The sequence below is a fragment of the Vigna umbellata genome, chromosome 1, assembly GCF_029865625.1.
Source record: "Vigna umbellata cultivar VRB3 chromosome 1, Vumbellata_1.0, whole genome shotgun sequence".
Taxonomy (NCBI): Eukaryota; Viridiplantae; Streptophyta; class Magnoliopsida; order Fabales; family Fabaceae; genus Vigna; species Vigna umbellata.
In genome coordinates, this window is record NC_142165.1 from 16,778,030 (window position 1) to 16,799,830 (window position 21,801).

Below are 21,801 nucleotides of genomic sequence, written 5' to 3' on the forward strand. Positions count from 1 at the left end.
AATTGTTAAGAAGAAATTAAGATTTTCTGTAATATAATTTTTGTTACAGTAGTTAAGTCAAATGTGAATTAAATTTGATGTTATGTATAAATTGATAAGAAAAACAAACTCATAATTATTATCTTTAAAGTTTATATTGAACATAATGTTTTAGTTTTACGAGTAATGAGTAAGATAATATGTATAATAAAAGTTCATAATTATATTTAGGAAAACCAATGTTCTTTATATAAGTTATATTTTGATGAAAGAAATAAAATATAATAGTAATTAGAATGGTTATGCTTGATGTGACGATTAATATCATCTTAACTATATTTAGGAAGGAATAATCTGAACTTAGTTCTTAATTTCATATTTAAATGGAATTTTGTGGCAATATGAATAATGACAAGTTGTTGTTATCGGACTGAAACATGAATATTAACAGAACATTTTTTTTTCAAATTAAATATTTAAAATAATTTTGGATCTATCTGAGTAAAGTAACATGATTTGAAACATTTGCTTTCTCTTGTTTTGTTTTATTGTATTTGAAAGATAAATGTCGACACATGAATACGTCACAACACAATACCTTCTAAATTGATGTTGCAGATAAGTAGTGCTAAATTTATGGTTTTATTATATAGATTTTATGACATGTTTTATAATTTAAATTGTTTAAGTATTAAAATAATATACTTTAATATATTAAATTATGTGTCCAAAATATATATATCTGTCTCAATTTAAAATATTTATTGTTGTCTTAATTATACTAGTTAACGTTTTCTATTTTAATCACCGAACTAACTATAGTCTATAGTTAATAATACAAGTTTAAGAAATTTCCGTTAAATGCAAGGGAATCTGAAAATGCAAATTAAAAATTGCAGAAATTGCCACGTATTAAGCTCAAACTCTACCACCTGCAAATAAAATGATGCCTTAGCATGCCACTTGTTTAATTTGCATTCAGATTCCCTTGCATTTAACGGAAAGGGTATTATTGACTCAATTTTGTTAAATTAGGGACCTAATTGATCACTTCTAAAATTGGAGGACCCAAGTGAAACGAACCCGCAAATATGGGACCTCCGAACCTATTAAACCTATATTTTATTAGTATCTCGTTGATTAAAGTTGGATTACAGTCACTTTTGTTGAATAATGTCTCAGTTTTATCTTTATATATATAAAAACATTTTTGGAAAAATAAACTATTAAAAGGGACTGAACAATTTTGTATTGGTTGATAACTTATCTATAGCATGTTACCCTAAAAAATATTATCTTGTGCTTTTTTTATTTATTAGTTTTTCAAAAATTACTAATCCTTACAATACCTAAGAGAAAGCTACAATTCGTTCAGCAATTAATAGTGGGCCGTTGGGCTTTCCATGGGCCCAAAGAGAAAATCCAACAACATGATTTTCGCCTCAAAACTTCGGAAAAATGAGCACTGACAGTATTAGGTGTTTTCTTATTGCATGCCCATTATTACTAACTACACCTATACTATTAGAAAAATAATAATAAAATATCCTTCCTCCACTGTACTCTTTAAGAGAAAGAATAAGAGAGAATTCATTTTTAGAAAAATTTATTATGAAAATTATCAGGATTTTAAACCTAATTCAATTTAAAATAATAATATGTTCAATAAACAAAAATCTTATTAAAATAAATTATAATTTAACTTTAAAATTATGTTAAAAAGTTAATTTTAAATCTAATTTAACTATATAAAACTTATTTATACGATAAGGTGTGCATATATATATATATATAAATTAATTTTATTTTTTGATAAATATGGGACTTTGAATAATATATATTCTAACAAAACTCGTTTTGAAAGGTATTATTTATGTTGTTTGAAAATTTTGTTCTAAACAACTCGTTTTAGAAAACTCATTTTGAAAACTCCCTTAATTCTTTTTCTAAAAATTCAGAAGTAGTGTCCCAAAAGTCATGGTTTGAAAATTTAAAAAAAAAAAAAACTTACTTTGAAAGATTTCCAGAACAAAAAATCCGGAAGTCTCTTTTATAAAAATAAAATACTTATTTTAAATATTAATTTTGTATTAAATATTTGATAATCGAAGCATAGTTTAATAAAGATTGATCCAAATTTAATTAGGTTAAACTAAGGTTTAAAGACTTGGCCAAACAATCACATCACATCACTTTGACCTTTTGACAACCAACATCTTTATTTTCTTCGTATTTATCTGATTTTATCGGATAAGATGAACCACGTCTCACAACCCTATTTCTCTCCTTTCATATTTTCAAATAACTTAAGTAACAAATACTTTTCTATTTTTAATAAACAATTATAATTATTCATATTTCATTCAGAGTTAAAGCTTTACGATAACTTTAGTTATCTTTAATTGAATTATTATTATTTTTTATCTATTGAATATTAAAAAAGTAAAAATATATAAATTTGTCGTAAACTTCAAATCTATATAAGCTTTATTTTATTGAGTTTTTGAAAGCTCAATCATATTATTTTCCACCGTATTATCACAAAATGTCATGTTTGTATATTGTAACAATAATTTCTTATTAACTCGAGAAAAATGTGGATTAAAGTATAATCTTAAATAATATCCTTATTTTCTGCACATCACAGTTTATTATAATTTCTGATTAACTTAAGATACTGACACTGTTTGCATCATATGCTTGTAAAGAACTCTTGCCAGATATTATTATTATTATTATTATTATTATTATTATGATTATCCTTATGATTAGTATTATTACTATAAGTATGCAAAAACCACGGGGCAGAACATAGATGATTTGTATGAAAAGGTGGAAAACGATCTGACAGGTACTTTGGTTTTAGAATTTGATTGCATCTAAAGCATGAGTGGCTTAGGATGATGCTAGATCATGATTTGAGATTGGGATGTAATATTTTTCGTGGTAAGAGTTTAACTGCGGAAAAAGAGGGATTTTGAATTTGTTTGTGGTTATGCTCCTTCTGATATGAACACGGATTTGGCTATTACTAACAAAGATGGGATGTCTGTGTTATTTGCTATATTCATCACCTTCTTTCTTCCTCTTTTGTTCTAACTCAAAACTTGCTGTTTTTTTCTACTCAGAGTAATGATTTAGTTTCCACCTTCACTCTCAACTTCTTCTTCCCTTCTATTTTTCTTTATTTCTAACTCATGTCTCTTTGAATTTTAACTTCATACCATGTTTTGCCGTATGTGTGCTTCAGTTTTGGTTTTTGTTATATTTTGTTCACCACGTGTTGGTTCAATTGTCTGATGACTCCAAGGATTTGGCTGATTGTGAAGCAGGTTTCAGTTGGAAATCTGGTGTAGACTTTGATGGTTCTTCCATTTCCAAGGATGCTTTCAGTCACAAGAGGGTTTTTGAAGTGAGTGGATATGGAAGGATCTTATGATTCATCGTCACGCAATGGAGAAGCTGGTAACAGAAACCTTCAGATCATTGAATACTCTCCTTATAAACCTTTCAACATGATGATACCCTCACCTTGGTTCGATCTGAGAGTGTTTTATGTGAGAGTGAGTGGAATTCAGGTTGATGAATCCACCCCGGAATTTCTCTCTCTCCATCATATTCCTCTCAGTCCTGATACCCTTCTGGAGGTGAATGGTGTTAGGAGCAGCATTTACTGTGATGCAGAGTCTTCAGTTCTGAGAAGGGACAGAGTGGATAAGAAATCCGAGGAAGCTACCTTTGTTAATACAGATAGTATACGTTTTACTGGGAGCATGAAGTTTGAGGTTTATGATAAGGAGCTTTGTATTCTCTCTGGGGTTCTGGAGATGTCTAATACCAATGGTTTTGTTGGGGAATCAAAAACTAGTGTCAAGAAATGGAGTATGAGTTGCCAAACAGAAATGGCACCTGGCTGTGGCTTCTTCAAGGGAAAATATGTTTCTGTAACTGAATTTTCTTGCCCTGAAATTGAGGTTTATGTCACTGGCAGCTTCTCAGGAACACCTATAATCTTAACCAAGACACTGCAACTCAATTGCCGAAAGAAGCATAACAGGAAATCTGCCTTGGATGCCATTCCAGAATACGAAACTACTGAAAGTCACAAAGATGTATCTGATCATGGACATGATTTGCAGGTAAAAGAACTGTAAATTTTTGGGCATCATGTTTTGAATTCTTTGTTTTTCTTGGATTAAGATTTCATATAAATGACACAATCTCTGTATAATATAGAAAATTTCGCATAAATGAGGTTCTATGAATAAACTAACTTTGCTGGATATGGGCAGCCACAAGTCACAAATAAACTATTTTTTATTATTTGTGGGAACAACTGATAAACTTCATTATTTTTCTGTTTTTTATTCTCCGATGTTCCTTGCATTACAAAAAGAGTCTTTCCTAAGGACAATTCTTAGTGAGGTCCGACAGAGTCTTTCTAAGGACTCTGTATATCTGTAATTCTGTATGTGTGCTTAAAGATAATGTTACTGGTATGCTGTTCATTTGGAAAAAGAACACAAGAAATGTGATATCATGGTCACATATTTACGGTTCATTCTCAAAACTCCGAGGAGACAAAAGATTTAATTTTTAAATGACCATGTGTTGGATCCTGATCTAGAATTATGGTTGGTAATTAAGGAAAGCAATCATGATCAAGGAATTTGATCTCTTGAAATCTATAAGAATCAATGTGATCTGAATTATGCAGTTAATAACTAGAATATGTTGTATTGTCTTCTTTCCGTTTTTAGCTATAACATTTATGGGAATACTAATGTACAGAACAGAATTAATCTCATTCATATTTATACCTCTGATTGTATAAGAAAAGTATATTCACGTTTCAACATAACCATTAAATGATTTTGTCAAATGCCGCCTAGTGGATAGATGCTTGACATGATTTGCACATGTTATGTCTCTAGTTCTCTCTTTTGCTTGTATCAAACTTTATCTAATTTAATCTCTCCTATGTAAAACACCATAATACCAATTAAATAAATAGAAGATGAGACAACAAAAAGATTATTTTAACCAAAAGATTGATGTTTTTTAACAGTAACTTTTCTTTTTTAGCTTATATTCTTGCCTAAACTCGAAAGCAGTACACATCTACATGGTGTAAACTTCTAAATTGGATTGAGAAAAAGACTTGTCAAATTACACCGGAACATTCATTCAGCCTTCCCTTTCTTTTATGACACAACCACGTTAATTCTGAGCATCTGCATTTAGAGCTTGGTTTTTCATTATGGTTTCATCTTCTTCGCAACATTTACTATGCATGCATTGATCCATGCCTTGATTTTCTTTGAATGTTGTAAGAATTCCATTTGAACAGATCTTTTGATCATGTAAAACATTATACTTGTTACATGTGAGTTATTTACCCCTTAATTTGTCCTGATATTGCATCCAAATTCATAGCTAGTGATAACCTCCCCTTGTTTTTGCTTTATAGCATGTTGACTACAGAAGAAGCTTCAAAACGGAACAAGAAGAGGATTACAACAGCATGTATTGGCAAAGAACAGCGTATGCAGACGGTGAAGATGGTGAACTATCATGGTTCAATGCTGGGGTACGTGTTGGTGTTGGAATTGGACTTGGCATCTGTGTAGGAGTTGGAATAGGGGTTAGCTTGTTAGTACGCTCATACCAAACAACTACTCGTAATTTTAAAAGGAGGTTCATATGACCCCTAATGAGTTTGAATATCTATGCTCTTTAGGTAAAAGGCAAGAAACTATCAGTGATATTTCCCCCCCCTTTTTTGTACACTCATTCCCCTTTCATAAGCCTTTAAACAGAATGTTCTTGTTTCAAATTTTGTCACCACCATCAAATGACATCCATCGTGTGATTGTTTGGTAGTTCATATAGGCTGTTGGTGGCACAAGCGTTTTCATGTAAATGGTCAGAAAATTGTGTAGCAGTAAATGGACGATGTTTGAAATTTGTGTAGTTGAATAGTTAGTTCTTTTGAACAACAGTATTTTCATTGTCAGGTTATCAAAAGTCTCTCTGCTTGAGATATACATCTGCTAGATTAGGAACAAGTTTATCATATCATATCACATGGAACTGTTATGCAGTAAATAACTTCTAGATATACTCTAAATCCCTCTTATCAGTAATTAACTAAACTGGGGATACACCTTAGTCCTAATTTTCCTGAGCTGATGACTGTATAATGAATAGTATTCATATCTTCTGCACTAAAACTATGTGTATGGTTGGATTACCCTACCAACCCTTCAAAAATTACTCATAATCCAAAATTAAACAAAGAGCATGCTTCTCCCAATGGACCTTCACCATCCCAGATGGTAATCTAAACTGAGCTTAACATACGTCAGGTGAAGTTTCATCGAAAACTGCAGCAGAATGCCCATTAGCAATGTGGTTTGAGAGCTTCTCATCAGGCCCCCAAAATGCTGCGCATTTCAAGTCATCCTGAAGCATTAGTCTGGAGAACTCCTCGTGGTTATAACGCATTGTGCTTTTTCCACCTAGTTCTTTGGGAAGGTTTTCCTCATCAAAGTAGGACTTCATGAGCTCCACACTATCTTTGTTCTTTGGGTACACAAACTTCACCTTCTGAAATGTCTTGCTATCCAAGAAGTACTTAACTATCTGCATCAATAGAAGCATAACATTAATGGAATCAGTATTATTGCCAACCGCACTAAAGTAATGACATGACTAAAAACAAAGTCACAAACCTTCCAAAAGGCTTCAAAAACTCGAGGGGGGTTGTAAAGAAATGCTATGGCAAGTCTCTCAGGGTAATGATTCTGCAAAATGTTGATGGTCTCTCTGGCTGATTTCAAGGGCACATTGTTGGTTATTGACCAGCCAGTGAAGTCTATCAACCATGCCATTTGTTCTTGACCCGGTGGAAGGTCAAGCAAGGCGTTTTCCAACATATACACAAAATGCCGCATCTGATTCTCCATTGAAGTAGTGTTCTACACGCAACACATAAAAAGTATCAGATTCTACAGACACCAAGCTCTGAGAAATAATAGCTTAACCAAGGTCAAAACTGTTCAATTGGTTCCTATAAGTATCATATCATTCTGAGTTTTAGTCTGAATAGATTTTTTTATCACCCTCAAATTTGTAGTTGTTTTTGAAGTTGGTGTTTTTCTAGTAAATGATAATTATATGAACAAAGTGAATAGTTTAACCTGAAACCGATTAACTAAATATCTCCACATCCAAACCATTATACCTGCATTCCTGGTCTCAGAATAAGAACAGTTCTTCCTTGTCTATCACGAAAGCTTGCTCTATACAATTTCCCAGTCTCCCCTTCCATTGCAACCTCTTGCTGACAAATAACATTACCATAAGGCATTTAGATCACATCTATATACCAAAATATCCCAAACGACTTTATTATGTTTTTAGTTCTTCTGATTTCAGATGAATCCAATTTCGGTCTCCCTAACTTAAAAAAAAAGATATATATATTTCAGACTCTTAAAAGTTGTCAAAGTTTTCAGATCCTAAGCACTAAATTAAGGGCTCTTTTCCTTTTCAAATTTGAAAAACCAGAATGATTATTTGTTAATTCACTAACCAATATTGGATTCCACTCAAATTTGGAAAGTAGAAGCTAAGCCAGAACTTACCCAGCGAATTTCCTCTGGTTTATATGTTGATCTCCACTTCAGAGTCTCCCCCAACATCTTCTTGGACTTGTCTACATTCCAGTTTCGAGCTTCCAAATATCTCTTCAAACATGCATCAGTGCAATATACCAAACCGTGACCTGATAAGGGTCCAATTGCACCCTTCAGCTCCTTGATCTGCTTGCAGAATTTTGAACACGCATAATCAGCAACAACATTCTTACTCAACAAAACACCAGAAACACAGGGTTGTCTGTGATCCCTAAAGTCTCTTCATGTATGAACCTCTGGAACACGAGATTCAACCAACCTAAACTTCTCCAAAACAAAACATAACATCACGAAACAAAAAGCAACACACCTTTGATTCAGCATGAAGCTCGCTGCTTTCTTGGTCTTGCTGAGGGGAACTGCTCCAACGATGAAACATGGCAACCGAAGATTCCTTGGAAAAAGTTATTGTTTTTCACAGCCAATTCCTATCTCTAGGAATGAAGAAAACAAAACCACACACAGCAAGAATAAATTAATAAGAAGCACATGAATCACACAAACAATTTTTTTCTCCTTGTGACAACAGATCCATCAAAGAAACATAATAAGTACACAACATAAACACAGACACATAACAGAAGCAGAACCTTTAAACATAAACTATGTTTTCATTCATTCTATGGTTGTCGTTGGTTAGGTAAAAGCATGGACTTGTTCTTCACAAGAAGACAATAATTCAGAAGAACCCAGAAGATCTTCACAACAGAGCAATGTGAGGAGAGAAGAGAAGTGTGATAAGTGTGTATGAAAACAAAAACAAAGGACACTGCAATAATAACAGACCATAAATAATTGACTGTATCATGCGTGCAGTTTCGTCAAATTTGTATAAATTCTTTATTTCAACGATAATATTTTTAATTGACTGACAATAAACTATATTAATAACCATCGATTATAATATAAAATCAACTCTTATAATAAACTATATATTTGATTTATTACTTATTTTGGAAAGATTAAATTGGCTTTATCGAGTAGAAGATTATTGGAGAGATACAATGTTATTAAAATTTGAAGTCAGTATCATTCTCTATCCAAAATTTTAAAATAATAAATAAATAAGTTTTCATCTTTATATAATGTTTTCTTTTCTTATATTTATTTAATGTAAAAATTGGATTTACACTTAAAATTTTAACTCATATTCTAAATTACATTCTTTTCCCTTGAGTAACCAAATTCATATATTGTAACCAATTCAGATAATATAAAATAACCATATAATTCTGCAAAATTTTAAGAGTGTTTGATGTGATTTACATTGACTAATAATATAAATAAAATTGGTGTAATTATTGTTTTCTATCTAAATATTTAACCGTTTACGTTTTTCTTAATTAAGAGTTATGGCTTTACCTGAATAATAACTACCATAAAAGATTTTGTTTCTACCAATTGATTGTAGAAAAAAAAATTACATCTACAAGACCCATCTGTCAAGATGGTAACCAGAAATTAAAGATTAATTAAATAAGATATTAAAGAGCATTAACTAAGAAATATTTAAATATTAAAGTCTTCACGTTTTTAATATAGCCTTTAATATTTTTCTATTAAACAAACAATAAAACGAAAAGGCAATAAATAAATTTATACGAAGAAAATATTAAACATATGTATATAGATGTATTAAACGCCTTAAGTTTTTTAAAGTATTTAATATTTTTAAATAATAAAATTAACAGATGAGGAGTAAAATAAAATACAATTGTGTGTTTATTTAAACTACCCTAATTAGTTTTTTTTATTCCTTCTGGTAAAATTACATATTCTTAAAGTATAAAATTTTAATTAATTGTAAGATAATAGTTTACAATCTTAACAACAGATAAACACACTGAATCTTCACAAAAAAAATATATTAACATTTTAATATTTTTAGATTATAAACTTAATAAAAGTTTTATATCTTTTATAACTTTGTATGATTTTATTTAAATTTCGATACTAATTTTTTTTTATTAATTAAATAACGTAAATATAATATTATCTTGCCATCTTATTTCATTGCCATCATATATTAAGGAGTAGTGTAAGTGATTTTGTAATTATATAAATAATATTAAAGTAATAAAAAAACTACTTATTGTGTTGGTAGTCACAAATACTTATACAAATTTCTAAGTATCTCATAGGGAAAAAGAATTAGAGAATCGATTCATAATACTTAATTATACTATGGATTTAAAATTTAATTTAACATATATTACATATATTTAAGGTTGAGAATTTATATTTATTATTATTTTACGTAAAAGAAATGTTTGATTAAATTTGATAATATGAAAAGGAGAAATAATGCATTTAGTAAGATAAATAATGAGTGGTTTTGACAATCAATGACTTCTTTTTTGCTGAAGCATTCTTCACATTCTAGATGTCGTTAATGACAGGTTTTGAATTTAGTGAATTTTGAGAAACAATGACAAAAGGGTTAAGAAATTCCAATATTAACATAACTTTTGTTTTGACGTGAAAAATAATCAGCGTCCATTGTACGCTGTTTGGTTTAGGTCTCACGTTGTTGGTAGAAACACATCTCAAACACCCATGGAACAGTCTACAATATAAATATTAGGTCTACTTTAACATATCATAATTTTTTTTATTATATATTCAAATAATTTTTTTTGAAACTTAATAAAATCATACTTAAAAATATCAAAAATTATAAATATTTAAAATTTAGGTTAAATATATTTTTATTTCTTCAATATTTACTTAAAATCAGAATTTATCTCTAAAACTTAAAAAAAATCTATTTCTTTTAATTTAATTAGATTAAGTTAATTTTTAAGTGCCAAATATATTTTTAAATTAATATTTAAATTGAGAATATATCAAACAGTTTCAAATACTAACATAAAAAAATTTAATTCGTCAACAAAATTTAATAAAATTAATTTAAAAAATATATATTTATTCATTTTTAAATTTAAAAATAAAAATATATCAAAATATATATCTTACATAAAAATAAAAATATATTTAATTCAAAAATTTAATTAAACTCGTATTTAATTTATTAAGGGAGTGGTTGAACCATAGGTTGCAAGTCCTTCTTAGTGCGCAACTTCTCAAAAGGACAATAATAATAAAAGTTAGGTTAAATTATGTATATAAAGACAATTCCACTTTCAAAAGGCATGGACATCTAGAAGAAAATTTTCATCAGCAATACACAAAATAAACTATTATTTATACAAGAATATAATATAAATACAGGTATACAAAATTTTCAAATTGAGAAAAATGAAATTATCATTTCCATGGAAAATTATCGGGTCATTCTTTCATCTGATTGAAGAATATTGATTTTATATAAATAATTCAAAATATCTTAATATTATTGTTTTTGTTTATTAATTCAAAATTACTATTGTCTTCAAACTTTTATTACGTTGTCCATAAAAATCTCAATTTGTTTTTAAAAATCTCAACATGTAAAAGGTCAATATTTTGAACTGCTACACCTTTTGCTTTTGGTTGTTCTCTTACTTTTAAGCCAACTTTTCAACTGCTTTTGATTTTACATTTCTGTATTTGCACACACAAATAGCATGGAAAGTTCATATTCCAACTGCTTCATCATATCAATAATCAACTTCACTCATCACTATTATTAAACCAAACAAAAATAGAATGCACTTCTCACACTTTATCAATGTTTGAGGTAGTGATGCAAAAAAAAATTCTTAAAATTGGATCTTTTCTATTAGTAGATCAATCATATAAATCCAAATAATATAGATTGAAAGTAAGTTTGAATTCACATTTTGAAAAAAAAAATAGAATACTTTTTTATATATCCAAATTTAAATAACTGGATTGAAATACAAATTTATATATTTAAAAGAAAATCATTTGAATATTTGGAAGTTGATTTAATACCGCTTTTAAATTCTATTTTTTTTTTTCAAAATTAGTTGGAAAGCTAAAATAACTTAATATAAGATAACAAATATTAGCGGATACCAAATTTTATTTAACTATATGATATAATAATTTTAAAAATAATAATGATATTTAGCATGGAACATCTTTACAAAACTTACGCGTGTAAATAAATAAACATCAGTTTTTGTTAAATCATATTAATTAAAAATATTAAAAATTGTATGATTTGACACAATACGTCTTTTATTCATATTTTTCTTTATTTAATTTTATAATTATTAGTAATAAAATTATAAAAGAAAAATCAGTAAAAATATACTTGTTCTCATACATAAATGATTTTTTAATGGGTTGTTATAATTGATTTACACTGGTACGATTGATTTAGTTATTTGTATTAACTATTTGTAATCATTGGGTTGTATCTTCGGAGTTATGAATATAGTTTTTTCTTTAAGAAATAAGATATAAAAAATAGTTTCAAATATCTCTTAGGGTGTGTTCGTTTGGAGTGATTTGGAGGAGATGATTTGGAGGAGATGATTTGGGGGAGATGATTTGAATGGATTTGAGTGGATTTGAGGGTAATTTTTTTTGTTGTTTTTTTGAGTGGATTTGTGGGTAATTGAGAGTGGATTTGGAAGTAAAGTTTGTGAAAATTAGTGTAGGATTTGATTGATGTGATAGATTTTAAAAATTAGTTTAATTGATATAAATTGAAGATTACCAAAATGTCCCTAGTTATAAAATGTTATTTATAAATGTTATATTTAATTGTAAAAATGTTTATAAAGAAAAAAAAATTATGAATAATTTATAAAATTAATGTTTAAAAATTTTAAAAACTAAGTAATCAATTTTTTTAATAAATTAGAATACTAAATAATCAATTTATTAAAAATAAATTAGAAAATATAATAATCAATTTATTAAAAATAAATTAGAAAATATAATAATCAATTTATTAAAAAAATTAGAAAATATAATAATCAATTTATTAAAAATAAATTAAAAAACATAATATATCTAATTTTATTAATATTAAAATAATTATAAAAAAACTTGAAAAAAAAATAAATAGGAAATCGCGTAACCGGTTACGCGAACGCGTAACCGATTACGCGAACATGTAACCGGTTACGCGTTTCTAGCGTTTCTTAACCGAGGGCACACACGACATTTCGCTCACAATCCGCGCAAATCTCTTCACAACCGCGGGTGACTGAACAGTGCAACCATCCCGCATTTCATCGCAAATCCGTCCGCGCATTTCACTCCAAACGAACGCATAACGAGCTGAATTCTTCGCTCGCAAATTCGCATGAACACTAAATTCCGTTCATGCGAACTAAGCCTTAGATTGTTGTCTTCTTTCTTTTTATCTCTTTATTATCAATTTTATTTTATAACTTGTTATCAATATGATAATCTAATAATCTAATAGTGACATTTTTTTCTTTAAGGACAATAATTTGCGTACTTTAGCCTAAACTCTTTCTAATCATTTTTTTATTTATAATATTATCTTATATTCTTAATTTTTTTAAGAATGGTTAAACTTTACCAATTTTCATTTTTGTCTTATTATTTTTTATTATTATAATTAATATTATTATTATGATGATTATTATTTATATTTGATTATTTTTTTAATATTTAATATTGTTATATTGATTTTATAGTCCCATACATGAAATATAATTATTATTAATATTTTATGTGTTAGTTATAAATATGTCAAATCTTACAAAATTTAAATTTGTAATTCTTGATATGAGAATATGAAAAATTATTTCTCTTGAATATTAGTTGCTGAAATACATTTAGACGGTGATGTCGAAAGAAATGAAGCATCTTAACAACTAATTTTCTCCTGCAATAACAATATTCAATTCATACTTTTACAGTCATGGTTATGACTTTAGTCATGATCGTAGTCGTACTAGTTGTGGATATGATCCTCAAAGAAAATTTTAAAGAAACATTTTATCATTAAAAGTAAACCATTAATGTGAAAGAAAAATGGAAAAAAAAAAGGTAAAAATAATGACAAATAAGATGAAAAGAAAATAACATAAAAACAAAAATAAGAAAAAGAAAGTAAAAACATTCTTTACTTACGAAGATGGTGATTTTGATTATGGCCATATAAATGTCAGTTATCTTGATATAGTTGTTTTTTTTTTTGCTAAATCAGATGAAAGCATTGATTACCTCATTGATGATATATATATATATATATATATATATATATATATATATATATATATATATATATATATATATATATATATATATGTGTGTGTGTGTGTGTGTGATGACATTTTTAATTTATTTTTATTATAATTTAATTATAGGTGAATTTTCTATGGTACTTTTATCATATATTGGTTTAAAATATGTTTTTCTAATGATATTATGTTTTTTTTTATTATAGAATGTATATGTAAAGTGAGTGTATGATGAGCGTTTATATAATAATTGTTATAGAAGTGTGAATGGAGATATTCAAATATCACTAGTATATACATTATTCATCAAAATGATATCTTTTAAGTTAATTATATATTAAAATATAGTGTGTAAGAATATTAAATAAGAGTTTTATATGAATTTGTGGTTTTGATTTTGTTATACTATACATGTATAAATGTTCAATTTTTTTCGAAGACGATGTTTTATACTTAGTTTTATTTTATATCAAATTATACTTAGTTTTATTTTATATTAAATTATAAATGACTTGCGGAGTTGATTAATTTTGAGATGAGATTATTAAATCTATTAAAATTTAATTATGTTATTTAATGTATAGACTAATAAATATATTGTGTCATGTTGATAGTGTACTGATACAATTCTAAAAATTTGATAATTTTTTTCTTATTTGATTATAAGAGAAGTGAATATTAAGATTATTTATTTATGGTTATTTGTACTACAAATATAAGGCTCTAGAAAAACTATTATACCTCTACCAAATTGTCCCTATGTCTAAAAATATATACCAAATATCAAAACATTAAAATTATTCGACACATTAAAGTTTATCCTTTCTGACATAAGAATATCACAACACTTGCAATGAGCCTCTTTTCTAACTTTGGTTCTAGTTGAATTAAAAGATTATGTTTTCATCCCTCATGGAAAAGAAGACTAACATTTGATGACATCAACAAGGAATTTACAGCCCGGTGAAAGATTTTATTTTGAGAAGTTTTATTCCCCTACCAGTCATCTTGAGCCTGTTCTACTAGTTTCTCATTTGGAACTTTCATCAGTATCTACTCTTGAACCCCATTTTCAACTAACTATTCAGCCTTGTATTCTTCTTTTTCAAGAGTTCCTCCACCTCTTAAAAAAATTAAACAGAAATAGTTGACACAAAAACCTTCAGGTGTTTAATTTAAAGTCTCTTGAAATCCATGCAAACAGCAACCACCCCCAAAAAATCTGAAAAAGAAAGAAAAATTGAATACTTCACTGAAAGGTCCATAGCATCTATGAAAAGTGCTAACCCAATAACGAAAATCAACACACAAATCTATACCCTCATGTTGATACTCAGACTACCAAAAACTTAATCAGAAACTAAGATAAAAAGTATCAGACTTTTCCAAGCCTACATACGTATGGATGGTAGAATACAAATTAAGATTGAAAATTATCTTGAGCAGCCAAATACTGTAATGAAAAAACTAAAATTTGTAACAGAGAAACGAAAATTTGGTCCATGCAATCATAATAATACCCTTTTGATGAAAAATAGGAAACTTCATGTTTGCAGGTGTTATCTGATGCAAACCTCATCTGCAGTAGCATAATCTACTAATTGCTCCTGAAATTTCCGCAGTGAATTGTATGAAAAAGAAAAATTATTTTGTTCCTCCCAGGTCTTGAAAATTAAGACATACGAAGATTGTTGTATGTAACCGAACAAAAACAGCGTTTACTATAAAAAAAAAAAAAACAAAAAACTTACAACAATAACAAGAAAACGTAGAAGCTCAGTGCCGTGCTATTGCTGCATCGGTGCTAAGGGGATTTGGCTGCCTCGATGTTGAAGTTTTGATTCTCACCCTAAAATAATCTACAGAGATGTAAAACGGGATCAAGGTTCCATAGTATTGAAAGTTAGAAATGAGTTGCAAAGTAAAAACTAAATTGAAAACTAATATTTTCTAAATTTTAAAGTGCATATTGAAAAAAGTATATATCCAATCTAAAAAAATTATAAAATTCCCTATTATTTTAGTTTTTTAGTCTCAAATGTCCTAAGAACTATGAAACATCAGGACATCGCAAACCCGTGTCAACTTATACCTCTGGTTGCATGAGCAAACTGATATCCCTAAACAAATGCGCTTCCTTTTGGAATCAACTCCACAACACTGGTTGTATTCAAGTCCCACTATAAGATTGGATATTTTAGTTTTAAATCTCTCAACGTTTATGGCTAGAACAGGATAAAAAAGTTCATTGACTCAAACGAATTTTGTTTTTAAATCCCTCATACTTACTTCCTTAAGACCTATAGAAAACTGTATAATCATAAAAAAATCATCGAAAGAACGTAAAATCTACATTAATCTTATGATTTTTAAACAAACTGAGAGGATATACATTACTAAAGAAGTGAGTGATCCTAACATTTATCAATGTCAAAGGCAATCAAAACTCCACAAGTATAATTGCTCTGAAATCTGATTCCACAAAAATCTAAACCTAATTACTTCCCAAGCTAGAGGACCAGCTGGTGTATCTCCACAGATGTCTTTAGTCGCCAAACCCTTCAACTGTTAAAAAAAACGATATCCTATCAGCCAAGTCTCTGGATTTCACCAAAATTTAAAGGAAAAAAGATGTACAACGCTGTCACAAAAAAATAATATTTAACAGAACAGATCAAAAAAATAATTATAAATCAGATCATACAAATTGTTCTTAAAAGGTATATCCCAATATCTCAATAGTTAAATGGATGTCATCAGTTTTCTTGGAGACTGAAACCCAATTGAATGTGTAAGCTATTTTTTTTTTCTATAGACTTATCCCATGAAGATACACAGCTTATATTGTTCTAAAAAAAGGAGAGTAAATTTTAATGTCACATGTGTTGGCGGATCCAGGTGGATTCGAACCACCAACTTCCCATATGCAACAGCAATTGGGTGCTCGTTCCGATTCGAGCTAGTGGATCAATTGTATCCTTGAGAAGGTTGCATACCAAGTTTATAAGCCAAAATATTGTAAAATACTTCATGAAATTAAATTATTTAGATGTCAAACCACAAATCAAGAAAAAGGATTTTCGAAATTAATAAAGGTAAACTGAAGAAGCAAAATGAGGAGGAAAAAACAGTAGTAACTCCTCAACATAAGTAACAAACTACTTGAATAAAACGGATGTTCTTAAAGTGATTTGAATCATACACTTGTCGAGCACACAAGACTAGGAAACATTAAACAGTCAATTACTAAATGAATATTCAATTACTAAATTATTTAGATGTCAAACCACAAATCAAGAAAAAAGGATTTTCGAAATTAATAAAGGTAAAATGAAGGAGCAAAATGAGAAGGAAAATACAGTAGTAACTCCTCAACAGAAGTAACAAACCACTTCAATAAAACGGATGTTTTAAAAGTGAGTTGAATCATACACTTGTCGAGCACACAAGACTAGGAAACATTAAACAGTCAATTACTAAATGAATATTCAATTTCAGATCATATGGTCCTCCCTGAGAATTAATTATTATTTTATCGAAACAATATTCAATCAATTAACTTACAAACCAGGAGGATCAAACTGATAATCCATCACATCTTCCCACAAAATCTGATTCGCAAAATATAACGACGAAACCGAATTCTGAGAACCAATTCTAAACCAATATGTTGTGAAACAAGAGTAGTAAAACACCAAAACTAACACTAAGTAGCGGGATAATGGGCCAAACCGCACCAAAAGTTCTACATGAAAACATTTACAAAAATACCTGGAAAAAACTGTTTCAGCATGTTCATAGTTAAAAAATGGAGTAGAGAACAAACCAGAGACAAATATTTTTCCCATGAATACAGAACGAGGAAAATTTTCAATAACAATGATCAAGGATAGGAGAAGTTGAGAACAACCACCAACTTCAGGATTTCGTCAACAGTATACAGATTCCCCGAAGATGTCGCCAAATATAAAAGACGTGACCATTAACGTCGACGTTACATGACCGAACATAAAACAATCGTTTGATTATAATGCACTGCGGCTTGTCGTTGATCCAGCATGATTTGATGAAGCACCAAAGTCAAATCTCTAGATAAATAGCCTCGACGTGGATCGAAATTTTCAAGTGATAGAAGATTGATATCTAACCTGCAAATAGAGCACAAATCATGTTAGACAAAAGGCACATTCAATCACCAATAAGAGCATCAATTGTTAATCATAGGCATAAATGAGATACTAATTAAGCACTAAATTATTTAATGTGTCCAGCAAATTCTACCCGAAGTTCCAAGAAAATAGCAAATATGCCAGAGAATGTCATAATTTGATGTTTACACAACTGTTTGCAATGAAGACCAGACAATTCCAAACAAAGATCGACAACATGAACTAAAACTAACCATTTATACTACGCAATCCAATAAACAAAACCAAATTACAATTATGAATGTAAGTTACTTCTAAATTCCAACAAGAGAATTCAGGAAGAGCAAATATAAAAACTATAACTAAATCCATACCCATAAGATGTAATGGTCCGAGATCAACCCATATTACCTCCAAGTCTGAAGGTCCTTCCCCGCTTCGCAGAATAACACGTACATTCATCCTCTGCATGATCTCAGACTCCTTTTCAAATACTATATCTAGACTCCAAAGGAACATGTAAGAGGCCAGTCGCACAGTTCTTGACAAAGGCCAATATTGATGCTGATCCAAAGCAGAATACTGCAGATATAAGGAACCTTAAAGCTACACTAGGCACAGGTGTTTACAGCAATCTATGATCACTGCCTCGTGTACCACGGCAGATTTTTTAAACATAAAAATACAACAAAATCCCAATGATCCTAAACAGAACTAAAGTACAAATGTTAGCCAATAATAGCTCCATAATACAATTGCAGTAAGACATCACCCTAACCTACGAGATTATCACAATACATGCAGGATTCTACGAGGAGACATTGACTGGTATTTATAGATAAAAACTTTAAGATAAGTTTAAAATATAAATATATATAACTAAAAAAATGAAAAAATAAGTTTAAGTACTGCATCTGATATAAATGAACTAGTTGATGTGCATGTGCGCTCAACAGAAAATATAAACATTCGCACACTATTATATCGTGAATCCAAAGGCACTTTGATTCAATTGTTAATATATGCATGAGCTCTCAACAAAGAAACATTTGCACATTTTTTATTGTAATTCCAAAGCCACTTTGATTCAATTGTTGAATAATATATAAATTTGGAACAAATATTAAAAATCATGCTGTGCCTCAGTTTAATAAATTAACTTTAATCAATCAAGTTAAAGTTTATAAAACCACAGAACTAAAAGGAGCAATTTACATTGTTCAAATCTCCTTCGATGAAGTTTATAAATTCCTTAATTATTAATTTATTGGAAACCCCCTTCAAATCAATTCTATTGATGTGAATTACAAATCACAGTAGGGCAGAGTATATATGCTTAAACAAATAATTTATTTGCGAAATTATAAAACATACGGTCAAGAAATAATTAAAGTATGCATAAATTGTAGCAATGACTTAAATGTTAATTAAGATTCAATAAAACCGCCCTATTAATTGATTTAGATGCATGGAATAGTGTTAATTATGTATTGCAAACTCGAAGAGTAAATTCATAAACAACGAAATTAAAATGAATTAAAGTGTGCATTCAGCACTATGTACCTTTCCGAGTAGCCAATCGTTTTGTCGTTTTGTTGAGCCGATAGCAGTAAGCGAACCAGAATATATAAAAAAATTCAGAGTGCAGAGCAGAGAGACTAAGGAAGAGAAAGGGAAAGGGAAAGGGTAAAACACGACACCACGGGGAGAGAGAAAAGAATCGGGGAAAAAACTAAAATAAAAGCCCCGACTCCTACCCTCCCCCAAACAAAAAAAATAACCATTTTATTAACGCTTTTCGGACCTGCCATGCAAGCGCACCTGACATGGCAAAGGTCCATAAACAAGAGCTAACATCAGAACAATCACTTACACACACCCCTCGCAACCATACCTCCAAATATATCAACCAGATCCAATAACCACATAAAATACCTAAACGATCTTACCAATACAACCTGTTCCGGTATTAGCCCCATCAAGAATCAACCCAATCAAAATACCTTAAGCCAGAGCACTCAGATACGAGATCTTTTACAAAAAATCTCAAACTCCGAATCCACCAAATCCTTTATTAATATACCTCTTAGTGGTTGTAGAAGATCCATGTAATCACGAATCGGATGGAAAATCCCGACATCTTGTAGGTTGGTTCCGCGCACGATACTGACCAACCACGAATTCGCCATAATTCCGATTCTGGAGGAGCGGAACGATCTTCGGTCATCCGGAAGGCACAAAGTCAACGTAACACGAGGAATCTCGCGATAATTACTAAGTTGAGTCTTTCGACAAGTGACCATCAACAACATCCACCACAGAAAAACCACGATCAACGCCGGCGCCACCGAAACCTAACAACACAAAACCATAACCGTTTAAAATTAACAGAAAATTCGTAAAGGTACTACTCCTAATCTAACATACCTAATTAAAATTAACGATCAAATTAAACAATTACTTGCCTGCGTAAAACCAGTCTCCTTCGCCTCCGTCGAAATTGAAGCAACAGAACCTGCACTTAAGAAAACCTAAAAACCAGAACAAGGTTTGATCGGCCATATGAGAACGAAGAATTTGACTTTGGACGATGAAAACGAGGGTTTGATGAATCACAAAAAAGAAGCCGAGGGCCTCACATGGGCGATGGAATGGGATGATGAAGCGTTGGGATCGTTTTATATATAACGAATCTGGAGAATATCAACGGTTTTTATTGATTTGAAACTGATTGATCCAATGGTGTGGATTAGATGAGTTTGTTGCTTTAAAAGAAATGCCGAATCGGCGGGTTGTTGGTTGGGTAAGGTATTTGCGGTCACAAAGAAAAGAAGGTTCTCGATGACGTAGATATTCTTGCCAGGCACGTTTTTTATGTGTCAGCTTCGGATATTTCAAATTGGGCCGCTTTGGATAGATTGCCTATGGGCCGATTCTGTTTTTTGGGCCTTAGACGGGATTTTTATAAAATACGGTTGTAGAATTTTTTTGACTTTCTTATGAGATAATACTATAAGTAAATAATAATAAATATATTTAAATTCCTTTTTAAATAATATAACTTTACGAATGTGTAGTTATATATATATTATATATCTTGTATATATTATCTTTCACTTATTTTCTGGTTAATATATTATATTTAGTTTAACAAGATACTAACATTTTCATTAACTTTTGGTATAAGTTTGTTTTATCTTGTTATCGTTTACATTTTCTTGTTGACAACCATATGGTAACCAACTTTTACAAAATATCATTATCTTCTGCGAGTAAATATTTATCTTTATTATTTGTTTTAGTTTCAATGTAAGTGATGTAATCCTTTATTTAAAGAAATAAAAAATTGTGAAATATTTGATCCACTTCTTATTTAGAATTTATTTATATGATTCTTTCTTATTTTGTTTGCCAGGTTTATCGGGGTTATCGAAACTTTATTGTTTACTAAGAAAAAATAAGTGAAAATAAAGTTAAAAGTAAGTAGAAATAAAAAATTATATTAAAATTTGTAAGAAATTTAATTAATATAATAATTTTTAAATTAAAGACTAATTTAGAGAAAAAAATTTATTAATAATATTAAAAACTAATTTAAAATCAGTTATAACTTTTATTTATAATAAAAATTATTTTAGATATGAATAACTTTTAGTTTATAAAATCATCTCTAAATTAGTTACTAATAATTATTTATTTTTTATTTCTAAAACTGGTTGTTATTTAATAATTATTTTTAATAAATTATATTTTTAGTAAACATTTTTCACTCATATCTACGAATCTTTCCTTAATCTAAATATCTTAAGTACGGAATAAGATGGTTGAAATGCCCTAATT

General features: G+C 29.3%; 2 protein-coding genes and 1 long non-coding RNA gene across 9 annotated transcripts; 1 reads left to right on the plus strand and 2 right to left on the minus strand.

Annotated features, from left to right (window-relative positions):
- The first annotated feature begins 2,694 nt into the window (after positions 1–2,694).
- Positions 2,695–5,983, plus strand: LOC124821875 (Erythronate-4-phosphate dehydrogenase family protein). Of its 3 annotated transcripts, none has more exons than XM_047293817.2 (3): positions 2,695–2,830; positions 3,312–4,118; positions 5,450–5,983. In XM_047293817.2, exons 2-3 carry the CDS (start codon positions 3,402–3,404, stop codon positions 5,684–5,686), a joined length of 954 nt encoding a protein of 317 aa, XP_047149773.1. In that variant the 5' UTR covers positions 2,695–2,830; positions 3,312–3,401; the 3' UTR covers positions 5,687–5,983. The 3 variants fall into 3 exon arrangements, with proteins under 3 accessions (XP_047149773.1, XP_047149774.1, XP_047149775.1); XM_047293818.2 differs by having other exon boundaries at positions 2,816–2,925; XM_047293819.2 differs by lacking the exon at positions 2,695–2,830 and adding an exon at positions 2,952–3,108.
- A 33-nt stretch (positions 5,984–6,016) lies between these two features.
- Positions 6,017–8,445, minus strand: LOC124821876 (Sec14p-like phosphatidylinositol transfer family protein). Of its 3 annotated transcripts, XM_047293822.2 has the most exons (6): positions 8,270–8,442; positions 7,990–8,113; positions 7,629–7,805; positions 7,226–7,324; positions 6,714–6,959; positions 6,017–6,624 (listed from the first exon to the last, which is right to left on the minus strand). In XM_047293822.2, the coding sequence occupies exons 2-6, from the start codon at positions 8,056–8,058 to the stop codon at positions 6,334–6,336; spliced, it is 882 nt and encodes a 293-aa protein (XP_047149778.1). In that variant the 5' UTR covers positions 8,059–8,113; positions 8,270–8,442; the 3' UTR covers positions 6,017–6,333. The 3 variants fall into 3 exon arrangements, with proteins under 3 accessions (XP_047149778.1, XP_087954307.1, XP_047149779.1); XM_088098181.1 differs by lacking the exon at positions 7,226–7,324 and having other exon boundaries at positions 8,270–8,445; XM_047293823.2 differs by lacking the exon at positions 8,270–8,442 and having other exon boundaries at positions 7,990–8,244.
- Positions 8,446–14,485: 6,040 nt separating this feature from the next.
- On the minus strand, positions 14,486–20,658 carry LOC124821877 (uncharacterized). 3 transcript variants are annotated; one of them, XR_015781906.1, is made up of 5 exons: positions 20,427–20,656; positions 18,336–20,315; positions 15,565–17,961; positions 15,334–15,420; positions 14,486–15,035 (listed from the first exon to the last, which is right to left on the minus strand). It is a non-coding gene; the product is annotated as an uncharacterized LOC124821877 (long non-coding RNA). The 3 variants fall into 3 exon arrangements; XR_015781905.1 differs by having other exon boundaries at positions 15,334–17,961; positions 20,427–20,658; XR_015781902.1 differs by having other exon boundaries at positions 14,486–15,420; positions 20,427–20,654.
- Positions 20,659–21,801: the final 1,143 nt, after the last annotated feature.